At 42.0% G+C, this 12790-nt stretch overlaps 1 protein-coding gene across 2 annotated transcripts in view; it reads right to left on the minus strand.

Annotated features, from left to right (window-relative positions):
* DCX (doublecortin) overlaps positions 1-12790 on the minus strand; it is a 112358-nt gene that overhangs the window by 27489 nt on the left and 72079 nt on the right. For both annotated transcript variants that reach the window (XM_050966216.1, XM_050966217.1), the window contains exon 5: positions 782-884. In XM_050966216.1, coding sequence (XP_050822173.1) covers positions 782-884 — 103 coding nt within the window. The remainder of the gene's footprint in view (positions 1-781; positions 885-12790) is intronic.

Consider the following 12790-nt stretch of genomic DNA (forward strand, 5'->3'; position numbering starts at 1 on the left):
ATCAAGCTGAAGTCTAGGGACCAAATTTTCTGTCCATATAAATGGACAAAACTCCACAGAAGTCAGTGGAGTTGCACTAATTGACAGCAGCAGAGAATTTGGCCCTACAGATGTGTAATCATTGGATAACTGCAAGCATCTGAGACTGCTAGGGTAAATCCTACAATTAAGATGTGTATGTTCCTTGATATCATAGATTTCATATCTTCATTGATACCTACAGCACTATAAATGTGGCGCTGCAGTTAGACTGGAGACAACCCATGATGATAGATCACCCCCAGAAGGGATAGCATGCTCTAAAATGTTCACCCCTTTTCAACTCTTACTCCTCTTTACAACCAACCACAGTAGACAGTGGAGGAACCTTAGCTCATAACTGCCTTAGCTCCCATTTCATACACACATATATATCTTTCAAACATAAGAGTGGAGATCATTTTGTGAGTCTGTTTTTATTACTTGGGGATGGAGTAACTGATACTACAATCAACCATATGCATATAACTAGGACGACATTTGCTAACAGATTATGTTGCTTTCCAATGAGTATAAAATGTTAGTGGCTTTAATGAGTCCACCTATTCTGCCTTGTGGCAAATCAGTCAATGTCCATCAGATTACAATAGTCACTGAATGTCCATTAAGCCAAAAGGATGTTAATTACTTGTGCTAAAAAAATAAAAGCAACAAAATACAAGCAACCTCAATCAAACGGGTGGGGTGGAGGAAAAAAAAAAGCCCAAGTAGACAGAGTAGAGATCAGTGTGTGAGATATTACCGTTTTCATCCAGAGAAAAGTCATCCTGTGCATAGCGGAATTTTTCCGGACCACAGGCAATAAATACATCATCATCCCCAAAGAAATCGTGGAGACAGGTCACCTACAGAGAGAACAAAGTCATTCATGTTATTTTTAACTGTTAATTCTGATGTGACTCAGCTTTAATTGACACATGAGGGTACTGCCTGTCTCTCCTCTCTATTTTTTTCCCCCAGCTCTAATTTTGGAAGCCTGCTGCACAACACACTGTGTACTCCAGGCAAATCAAGCATAAAACTATAATTAAAAAAAAAGAATAAAACCCCAATCACTTTGCAAAATGTAATGATGTGTGACCTTTCCAATCTATGCAGAAGTGAACAAGCTATATTACTCATCATAATGATACAAATGTTCTTGGGCTACCTCTCAAATAAGAAGCAGGTGTGGTCCTTACAGGTTATTGATCCCTTTACTCATGTTGATTAGTACCATACTTCTCAGGCAGAGCCCACAGAATCAAAGGGACTACTCTGCAGAGCAAGGATCTCAAAATGAGATCCTGTGAGAATGAAATTGGGACTATGAGATTTGAAAATGGGTGCAAATACTTATGGCTTAACTGTGCCATTGAGGTCTGGTCATAACAAGGGGCAAGATGGAGGAGTGCCATCTCAGAGGCACCATTAGGAAGCATTCACCCAAGTGCCCCCACAGGTCTCAGGCACACAGAGACAGTGTCCTCCCTACTACACTACTTTGTGAGGTGCAGCTTTTCCCACCCCTCTCCCCTCCCGCGTGCAGCATGTACATATGAGAGGAGAGCAGAGCAATGGCCCCACCCCAAAGCATAGAGGCTGGAATTCTCCCTGGCCGTTTTGTAGGCCAGACAAGTTTGGGGAAAGTTCCTACCCTGCTCTGTGATAAGAGCCCAGCACAATATGGCCAAGAGCTGGGAATTTGCCCCAGGACAGGTTTTGCCTCTGGGAAACATTGTGACTCCTTGTGCTCCCTGCTGCTTGACTGCCCCGAATGTGGTAACACTAAGACAATATCACATCAACACTATCGCATCTTCTTCCATAGAACCCCAGCCAACTAGGGTGACCAGAGGTCCAGATTTTATAGGCACAGTCCCAATTTTGGGGTCTTTTTCTTATATAGGCTCCTATTACCTCCCACCCCATCCCGATTTTTCACACTTGCTGTCTGGTCATCCTACAGGATGGGAAGAGTCAGCATGCGGTTAGCATGTGATGGGCAGTGAATTAAAGATCATAAAAGGGAATTTCAAACGAGGGTGACCATTCTGCGCTGCCCTCTCCCCACAGTTCAGTGATGGAGGGTCCATTCAACAACAGAAGGTAATCACTTCCTCCCAACCTAAGGCAAGTTGTGTTCCCATGCTATAGATAACAAGGATGCTGGGATACAGAGAGGAAAACCTGAGATGGACAGCCGAAACAGTCATGTTTATAAGGGCCTGAATATCTCACCTCTCTATTTTGCCATCCTAAATGGGTGGATAGAAACATCTGACAACAAATTATGCTCCAGACTCCCATCTCGCTTTTGTGGCCCTACAGAACCAGGGAGGAATGGAAGCAATGCATCACCTTTGGGGGCTGCAGACCACAAATACAATCAGGGAAACGGATATCTGGGAGTTAGGAAACAAAACAACCCAGGGCAAGCAACACACTGGCTGTTGCTGGGAGAGCATCCTGTGAGGGGTGAAGTGTGAAGAACCATCACAGTGGAAGATGGTCTTTAATTAAAGTGTTTTTGATAGGCAGGTAACTGTGACTCCCACTACTGTTCCACCGATGACTGAGGTGGTATTAACAATCTGTACACAGAATCAAGGTACTTTGCTGGCTGGCCACAAAATTAAAACACTTTCTGGAGGCAATGGAGAAAAATGCAGTGTGCAGCCTTTGGGGGAGTTCCAGACAAGATGTCACAGATCCCACTATTTGATTCTGGGAAGCATGTCATAGTGGCTTCTCTGGTTCCAAAATGGGTTGTGCTCTCTAGGGACAAAAAGGTGAATCAGGTTGGTTTCCCAGTCTTTTGCCTCCTTGCCTGGCTAGGATTGGCCTGGCCATGGGAAAATAAAATATGAAGGGATGAAACTACCGTCTATTGTTTTCTTCCTTGCTGTCTGTAAGATCACCTCTAGTTCTGGTGTGCACATTAAGTGTAACTCAGAGCAACGGCTACTTACAACCAGATTATGCCTTTTAGCCAGAGCGCTCAATAGTGGGAGGGTGAAGCCATGATGGGAGCAAGGGAGACATTTTGTCTACTGAGGCATGATGATGCCTGGAGCTCTTCCATGGGAGGCGAATGCCCATGGTGCCTCTTTTTAAGGGATGCCGCATGTGCTCTCCTCCATAGTTGGCCAGCTCTGTGAGCATGGCTCTGATTTCACAAGCCTTTGAGTGGCTTGTACCCTGGAGACACTATGAGACAGAGTAGTACCTATACGTAGCAGAACAGAGGAAATGCACCTGGGGCTGGCCCCTGCACTGGAGAGGGGGGCATTACACCCTGCTCCTCACTCGATGGGCACCGATACATGGGTCAGCCACAATCTGCCTTATAATACAACGTTAGCACACAAAGCTATCTGCAGTTTCCATCTTGAGTGAAAAAAGTCAGCGGGTGCCATTTTGTTAAACCTGAGTGCCCTTCTCCCAACTCACCCGTGACTTCGTGATACGCAGTCCAGTGTCTGGAACCCTAGTCCAGCAATCTCCATAAAGCTCCCATAGACACTGATGACCCTGTTCATTTCAACTGGGCTATGAGAAATCTTTCTGAGTTACAAAGTTCATCATATCTCCCCATGAGGTGAACAGCTAGATGTCCTTGTTACTTTGCAGGCTGGTACCTTTACCCTTTCTACAGAACAATCATGTTGCACACAAAGCTAGCCTGTAACCAGGTGCTCTCAGCACCATCAGCCTCATCTTCCCTCACTCACTCCCCTTCTAGTGTTGGTTACATATAGGAATTGTGTCTTGTTCCATATTAGATTGCAACATCCTCCAGACAGGGATATTAGCTTCCTGTGTGTTGTCCGGCACCTAACACAGTGGAGCCTCAGCAGGATTGAGGCCCATAGGTGCTGCCGTAATATGAACCACAAGCAATAGTGCTCTTTTAAAAGATGGATGCTCTCTTTTGCTCCTGCATCTGCAGCTAGAGTTGTGACAGCTTAATTGCATAGTTACAGTGAAATATAGGATGTGATTACACAGTAACACTGAAATCACTATGTTCCTGGAGACTCCCCTGGAATCAGGGGTAATTACACAGTAACGTGTGCTAATACTATTGTGTTATCTCTAAGTGCAGTTAATTGGAGTCATCATTGTGCAACCACTAGTGGAAAATGTGTATATGAGGTCACTTGGGAGAGAATCTTATAGACTCAGACTGGTCATCAACACCCTGCCATTCTTTTCACCTGGCCTTGTGGCATATTGGCATGTGTTCTTCTGAGGCAAAACTGGATGATGATACTCTTCCACCATTGTACGATGCCTTGAGAACTTGGAAGAAGGGCAAAGTAATATTATTATTGTTATAAAGGGAGAAATGTTAACAAGGAGACTTGGGGAGACCGTAGCACACCAAAAATACAGAAAAATAAAGTGGTGAGGATTCCAGGATGAACCTGTTTAGGGATTAGGGCCCCTCTGAGAATCATGAAGGCAGCTCTAGCTCCTTTTCTCTCTCTGCCTTTTCATCATCTAAACTAGCCACCTTTGGGTAAGGAGTGTGCAGGCAAGGAGAGAACTAAATTAGGACATCCCTCAAAATTGTCGTATTGGGGTAGCCATCAGCATCCGCTCGGAGTGAGGCTGAGCTCAGCAGCATGACAATACATCTGCTAGAAATGGGAAAACATTTCAAACATTTTCAAAAAATTCAATTTCCATTTGTCATCAGAATTTTCCGGCCAGCTCTAATGTCTGCTGTGGTTTTTATACAGAATGCTGCAGATTGGCAGCTGATGGCTCCTGTTTTGTCATGTCTGTGTCATTCATGATGCAGTCTTTATAGTTTGCATGTAAATTTGAAGGGTCCACAAAATGTGTTGGATACACTGAAGATCAACTTCCTGGAATAGTTCATCCCTATTTATGCCCACTGATCTATTTGAACTAGACTGAAAAAGTTAATTTCAAGCTCTAAAAAATCAAATGTAAAAAGGGCTTTCAGCTATTCTGATAAGATTCAGCATTGCACACTGGTTATTACATCTAATTACAGCAGGAGACTGCTGTAGTTAGGGTTGCAAAGCAGTTGCTAGTACAAGCTTCTATTTTCCACATACACGGCTTCCAAACACTAACCCCTTTAGGGCAAATGTCTTCTGTCGTGGGTTTTGATCTGAAGTAGAATTTGCTTGGCAAATTCTCAGCAATCATTTTCTCCCATGTTTGATTAAAGCCTGGTTGAAAATGGTAACTGTATTATTTTTAGACAAGTTTTCAGCAAAAAAGGATGGTGTTTGAAACTTGAGACTTGGTACAATATAGCCCTCATTAAGGTCTAGAGTCTTTGCTTGCCTGGAAAATAATTCGTTTGATTTAATACAGATATCACCGTCTGAATATGTAGTACTGAGTATGTGCAATAGAAAATGTACTTAGGTCTGAGGGGCACACTTAAAAATAGATGCACTGTGCAGCTAGTTGAGAGTGCACTGGTTCATTCAAACCATTTATAAGCACTGTTGTCAAAGCCTTCCAGATGAGATCAGGGAAAGTTCAAGCTTGCTTTTACTCTCTTCATGTCATCCTGCAAGCCAAACACTTTTGCTATAGCATTCCCCACAAAAAGAAAAAAAAAGCCACTCAGAAGTAATAGACTGATATTCAACCTGAAGCACAATTGAATATTCACATCATGCACAAAATCAGAGGCCTTGGTCATGCTCAGAGCAGGATGGAGAGCTGATTTCCCCGTGCAACTCATCACCCAGAGTCAGCTTGCAGTGCATTTTAATTCCTGTACCAGCAATTAGGTAGAGGGGGAGGCGAGAGAAAGATGAGGCAGTATGGCACAAAGAATTTAGCTGATCCACTGGTTGAGTTCTAAATTGCATAAGCCATTTACCTCTACATTTGCTTTTACTCCCTTTTCCCCTATTTTAATTTTTTCCTTAAAAACCCAAAGGAAATTAACTGTAAAAAAATCTATCATAATGCCATGTTAAGATTGCAAGATCCAGGTCTCATAAGGTTAGGAGATTCCAAAAGTTAATTCTTATGCAATGCCAATGCAGCCAAGTTCCACCTATTCCCTTATAATATATAGTACAGGGATCGGCAAACTTTGGCCTGTGGCCCGCCAGGGAAATCCACTGGTAGGCCAGGACGGTTGTTTACCTGCAGCATCCGCAGGTTCAGCCGATCGCCGCTCTCACTGGCCGCGGTTCACCGTTCCAGGCCAATGGGGGCTGCAGGAAGTGGTGTGGGCTGAGGAATGTGCTGGACGCTGCTTCCCACAGCCCCCTTTGGCCTGGAACGGTGAGTGGGAGCTGTGATTGGCCAAACCTGCAGATGTTGCAAGTAAACAAACCGTCCCTGCCCGTCAGTGGCTTTCCCTGACAGGCCATGTGCTTGCTGTTTCCTGATGTAGTATTTCCTATTTCTCTTTCACTTATTAAATAAAACTCTCAATCTAGGAACTTTGTTATAAATGTATGCCCTAAAATATAGCAGATGTGCAATGTGGCCACGTTGAAATTGTTTTTGGTAACCTTAACTTATGAAATTTGCTGACTTTTCAGTGCTTGATCTTACAACCTCACACAGATACAAAAGACATCCCGAGGGACATGAGACCAGAATACCTGGCCAGGCAAACAATAGTGTATGTTGCACTCCTGGCAATTCCAGAATGAATTCTGCTTTTCTGAATTGCACCTTAAGCTTATGATGGGTAATGCAGATCTCCTCCACCCTCAAGGCAGGGTTGTTCCTGACTCACACGAGAGATCCTTTAAATTGCATAAATGCTATTTTTATTTTTTGCATTTAATTATAAAGTCACATTACGGATCTTATCATCTCCTTTCTTACAATGTCCTGTTTATCATAGTTTCTTGGTGAAACTAATAAATATTTCAGGTCCCTAGTATGCCAAGCAGCGTGAATCATTTATAAAGTTTGCTTTCCACTTAGGTTTACTTTAATCAGTTGTTCTGATTATATTTGATAATTAGTCGAGAACACCAGGGAAATCCCAGGAGAAAGTAAACGCCAACAAAAATTTATCCCAACAGATATCTTGAAAATCATTAATTGTTCTAAATGCTGCATTATGCTGCTAGCTATGAATTTATTAAGGTACAATGCAGAAAACTGTTAACAGTTTGCTAGTTTAAGGACCAAGATGCTAGCTGAAAAATGTTGATATTGATAACACCATTATAATGAAATAGTGACAATGCTATCAAAAGCCATGAGGACAGTAAGATTTTATTGTTAATATTAAATTTCAATGGTTTTCTGCGCAGTAGGTAAAAATGAATTCTGCAACAGATAGAAAAATAACTTGCTTTTCATGTGTTTAAAGGAAAGCAATACATATAATGCTTCCATCAAAATTTAGATTAAAAGGACACAGTTGACTTAAAAAAAGATCATACTGCAAAGAAACATTTACTCTTTGTGTTTCTCCCAGTTTAGATAATAAAAGTGAATGAGGTCAATCTTACCAGTTTTGTTTATAATCAGTTTCACTCTCCGGGTCTTAGTACTGCAGTGTTTGGGTTGCAAATCCTGTGTACAAATGTTTATTCATTACAAAGTAATTGTTTCTATTGGATTTCACAGAAACATTTTTATTGGTCCAGATTCTGTGAGAGCTTTTTAAAAAAAAACTTGATTTTACATAATCTAAAATTTGGAACAAATTGTTGTTGGCAGCATGTCCCTTTAAAGAGTTAATAAAGATATATTCATTTTTTTCCCCAACAGAGTTGCATTTAGAAAAAATTGTGCTGGCTGGGCCTCTATATCAAATATGTCTCCCTAGCTCTTTACTGATAGGCAGTGGTGCAAGTAGAATTAATTTCTTATTGGTACTCATGGGAGGGACACAAAGGGGGGGCACATGATTTCTTCATATGACCAGCCCAGGTGACTCCTCCCCGCCCTGCCCCATGATCCACATCCATCTCACGTTACCGTGACTTCTGAACTGCAGGGCTCTCTGGAACTGCAGCAGCAAAAGGAGCAGAATGTGGGGCCACTGGGATCTGGTACAGCAGCCAGCCCCACCAGAGGACAGGGCTGGGGGTGATGGGGTTGGGAGCCATACAATCGTGCTGGAGAAGCTGCCCACTGGCCTCATGTTCTGCTCCTCCTGTGTCTTTCCAGTATGGACCACCAGTTATAAAGATCTTACTGGCACGGAGTACCGAACCAAACCGAACTGCCATACTTGCACCACTGCTGATAGGCATCTTTGCACGACAGTGTTCTTTGCTTATAAGATTCATATTTTATTGAGATTCAGTCCTGCTCTCCTTCCTCAGGGAAAATGCTCAGCAACAGTTATTGGATTAAATCAGGGCCTAGATCACTCCCCTTAGTTCTGTGCACGGAGGGTGTGAGAGATACTGCAATCTCACGCAATATCTTTGGGGACTATATTGTACTCAGTTTATGTATCATGGTGGGTCAGCGATTGTATGCAACTCCATGGCAGAGGGTTACCACAGCTCCTCTAGGAACCAGAAAGAATGAGGAGTGATTAAGGTGAATCACTTAGGCTGTAAACACTTCCACAGAGAGTTCCACCCTGTAGGAAACCTGCATATACTGGTTCAAAGTGGGTTTTCCAGAGAACAACACACAAAGAAAGGCTTTTGGCATAAAAAGTCTGTATTTAAACCAGAGATCCCCAAACTGTGGGGCATGCCCCCTTGCGGGGTGTACGATGGGAACGAAGCATCACCAGCCCTGCTCTGCCCCTTGTTCAACCATTAGCCGAGCTCTGCCCTCATTCCCTCTCTGCCCTCAGGCCAGCTCCACCTCTAGCCCCAGCTCCTCCCTCATTCCCAGTTCTACCCCCCTGGATCCTTGTAAGTTCCCTGGAAAAGAGACTACAGCCCGGGACTTTCAGAGGCAACTATGGCCAGGGGAATCCCTGGTAGTTTAGCTCCAATGGAGAGCTGTCAGGGAGCCAAGGGAAGGGTCAGTCTTTGGAACGCTTGGCGAGATCTGCAAGGAGATCTGTCAGATTTGGGGGGAGCCCAAGACCCTGTTCTGAAGGGAGGAAAGGCAACCCCTCTCCCTGCTGTGATGATGTGAGTAGGATGTCTGTGAGGAGACTATTGAAGAGAGATCCTCAACTAGAGTCTACTCCAGCAAGTTTTATTGTGGAAGGGGATGATCTGACCCCTAAACAGAGGCTGAGTGTCTTCGGTTCATATTGATTTCACTACAGGAGTTGCAGGTGATCAGCACCTGTTAAGATGTGTACCAGTGGCAGGTTGCTCTAAAATACTGTTGAATGATAGGGATGGCAGGTGTTTATTCTGCAGTTGGTTTCATAACCTCACACTTTGCTGCTGTGGAATTGCTTGTGATGTCATAAACAGAGTTTTGTGAATTCACTTGAGGAAGGAACAGTAAACATCTGAATTACATGCAAACGTCCCTAATGACAACATCAAAGGGAGGTAAACCAGGAGAGAATACAGGCTACACCTGTATGAGGGGTATGTTTTATTGTCTTCCAGGAAGTGGCAGTTTGTATTTTAAAACTATAATTCAATAGCAATTGAAATAAATAAGAGGAACATAAACATTACATTACGTTATATCCTCCCTGGCTTTAACAATGTGGCATCATCTAAAAGTCTGAATCATTTACCAGTGCAATGCCCTGCTTGTGCTTTAAAATGGGCTTCTGATTAACCAGCACCTTCTGTTTCCTTTAGCACTCCTGCAGAGGCATACAGATTATCTGCATGACTAATTGGGTGACCTCACTGTCATTCTGAAACTATTACAAACATCAACAGCAATGGCAATTTATCTCTCTTAAATCTACTTTTTACAATTTGCTGTGTAGTAGGTGATAAATCTCTAGTGATCTCATGGCTGGCACTTTAGTTAGAGATCTCCAGTATTGAATTGCCCCATACTGTCTTCCACGAATGTGGCTAGATGTAACACCTCTTTGAAAAGGAATATATCACAGGGGAGGATTAACTGAACTCTTTTCTTCTTCTCATTCTGGAGATATTATTTTGTCAGAGGTTCTTATACTTCACCGGTGAAGCCAAAAATGTTCTTGACATACTGTGAATGATCAGTTCTTGTAACACGCAATTATTTATAACACCACCTTTAAGTCTAGGATTTCTGCGTAGCAGCTTCCAACCTTCAATCTCTTCCTGATTTGAGTTAATGAACATAGGAGAATATGAGCCATATAAAGTCTTCAGAGTGCTCCAACTATGGATGCACAGAAACTTTAGAATAGCACAGAACTGTCATTTTGGGAACCTTGTTATCATAAGAGGTATTAGGCAGAATCTCTTAACTTACTTGTTGAGTCTGCACGTCTAAGCATAAGACCTTGTAATGGGTTTCTTCTTCCTTTTCAAATTTTATTCCGGATGGTCCTCAATTATAGGGTCTAACTTACCCATGTTCAGATCTTTCCTGTTGAATACTTTAAAAGGAAGAAAGGAAGGAGATCTTGGCATTTAGGGAGATTCAGCAATCCCCATGTCTCTAGAGTTGTGAGGGTTCTGAGAAACTGGACTTCAAGAGAGATGTTATTCCGAGCTATCCATCTACTATCCTCTGACTGTCACCAGTCTTCCATTTGGAAAACATCTTTAATCATTTGAGGTCCTTTATGGCCAGAAGAGGAGGAGAATTTCCCCTTTTGTCTTTCAAGGGAACCTCTTTTAAGGCAATAGAGAATTATAGATGAATGCACGCAAGTGAAATTGTATTACTGAGAGCAGAACTAGGGTCTCTAGCTGCTTTAATTAGTGTTAAGAAATTCAACATCTCAAAATTGTTAGCTTTGCTGAAGAGTAATGGCTTATTTCAGAGGATTGCAAACTTAGCTCTTCTCTCACCACTTGGTCAGTTAGGTATTAGGGGACGAAGATAAAGAGAATGGACTAGTCCCTGTGTGAGGCTCAATGTAACTAAGCTTGAGTAAAGTATAACAAGGACTTAATGGCCTTGTTTGTGAAATAGTATCTTTTATGTTTGATAGGAGTGTGTTTATTTCAGAAGTGGGAAACCAAAGTCCTAATTACAAAGGGAGCTTCTCTCTACAATTAAATCAACTGTGTGTGTGTGCAATCAATAAAACCAGGCGCATGAGACAGAAACAATAAACGCGAAGACTTGCTCTTTCGTTATGCCAGACCCACAGTGAGACCTAGCAAGGTTAGATGTCAGAGTGGATATCAGAGAATACCGTAAGTACCTAACTGAGTTAAAATGTGTCACTTCCTCTTTTCCTCAAAACCACTGAGTGCCTGTTCAGAAACAGAGAGCTTTTAGAAGATTTAAGGGGTTATTATGATATAATGGAAAATGAAGAAGTTGACAGTGGAATGTACAAGCACTTAATATAATATTTGAAACAGTCCACAGATATAACACAAACCCAACATAGACATTACAAAGTGATTTACATTTTATTAGATTTTTTGTTTCCTACACTTAAGTAGCAGAGATGTTTAGGTTGAATCATTTTAAATTTAGATATGCACACACACGCTCAGTAAATTCCACATGTACATTTACAAAAGCAGATTAACTCATCTGCCATTAGGGAAAACACTGCGCACGGAGTTCAGGCAATGGAAAAATGGAATAATCTTTTTTTCATATGGAAAATTCTAAATGAAAACACAAATACCTTTTTAGGAAATTGGTGAAATTAAATCTTTGAGCCAGATCCTGCTTGCACTGAAGTCAACGAGAGCAGACTAGGACCATTTGAGAGATCTCCTGACTCTACAGGAGTCAATTGCAAAACTCGCACTGACTTTAATGGAACCAGAATTCATACTTTATCTTTAAAGTTAGAAATAAATAATACTTGAAATTTAGTAACAGCATCTTTAAACACCTGATACAAATGTAGGAGTTGAGGGGTTATAAGGAAGTGCAATCAGTTCAGAGATGTTACATTTAACTGTGACCTTAAAACTAGAGGTGTGCCTGTAAATTATAAACTATGTGAGGACAGAGGCTGATGCATACCTGTTATCAGCTATTCATGTTCGTAAGGGCTCATGTCTGTTACCTGTGCATACCCAATGCTAAGGGGCTATGGCAATTCCCCTATCTCTGGGGATGTCTTCCCCAAACTGCCCATCACACAGGAGCAACATCCCTGCCGCCACACCCTGGCCTCTTTACTGTGCCAGGCTTGCCCTAAACACCCATATGACAGGATCGTGGTCCTGCCTTCTCCCTATCCCCTTTGGGGCAGTGTGCGCACTCAGGGAAATAGGGAGGAACTAGTCCCTGCATTCTGATTTCAGGGACTGCAATCTTTCCCCCCCAAAACAGCCTGAAGTGGGAGTTTTGGGGGGTTTTTTACATTAGGTAGTAAAAATCTCATCCTCTCACATTTACAGGGTGTGAATTTTCATTTATGCCTGGATATTGGAGTAACAAAAATAGTCTTCTTTTGGGGCACATGATTTAGTCTTTAGGTTCTTTCCTTACTTCTTGGCTGGTTCATTTTAACTGGAAAGTATCTGGCAGTTCTAGCAATTTATATTATGATTCCCACTTTCATTCAGTGTGGTTTAGGTGTTTTCTATGATATGTTATGGGAGTCTATTAACCAATGGAATGTTTACATTATATTTGCATATTTCTAAAACAATCGTATATCTTTGTGGGTTTTTTTTAATCAGTGATAAAAACACATATTGAGAATGAAATAAAAGAATATTCTATGGATTTTAAAGGACCATATTCTGACACCCTTGCTCATGCTGAACTG

Source organism: Gopherus flavomarginatus, chromosome 8 (genome assembly GCF_025201925.1).
Source record: "Gopherus flavomarginatus isolate rGopFla2 chromosome 8, rGopFla2.mat.asm, whole genome shotgun sequence".
Lineage (NCBI taxonomy): Eukaryota > Metazoa > Chordata > Testudines > Testudinidae > Gopherus > Gopherus flavomarginatus.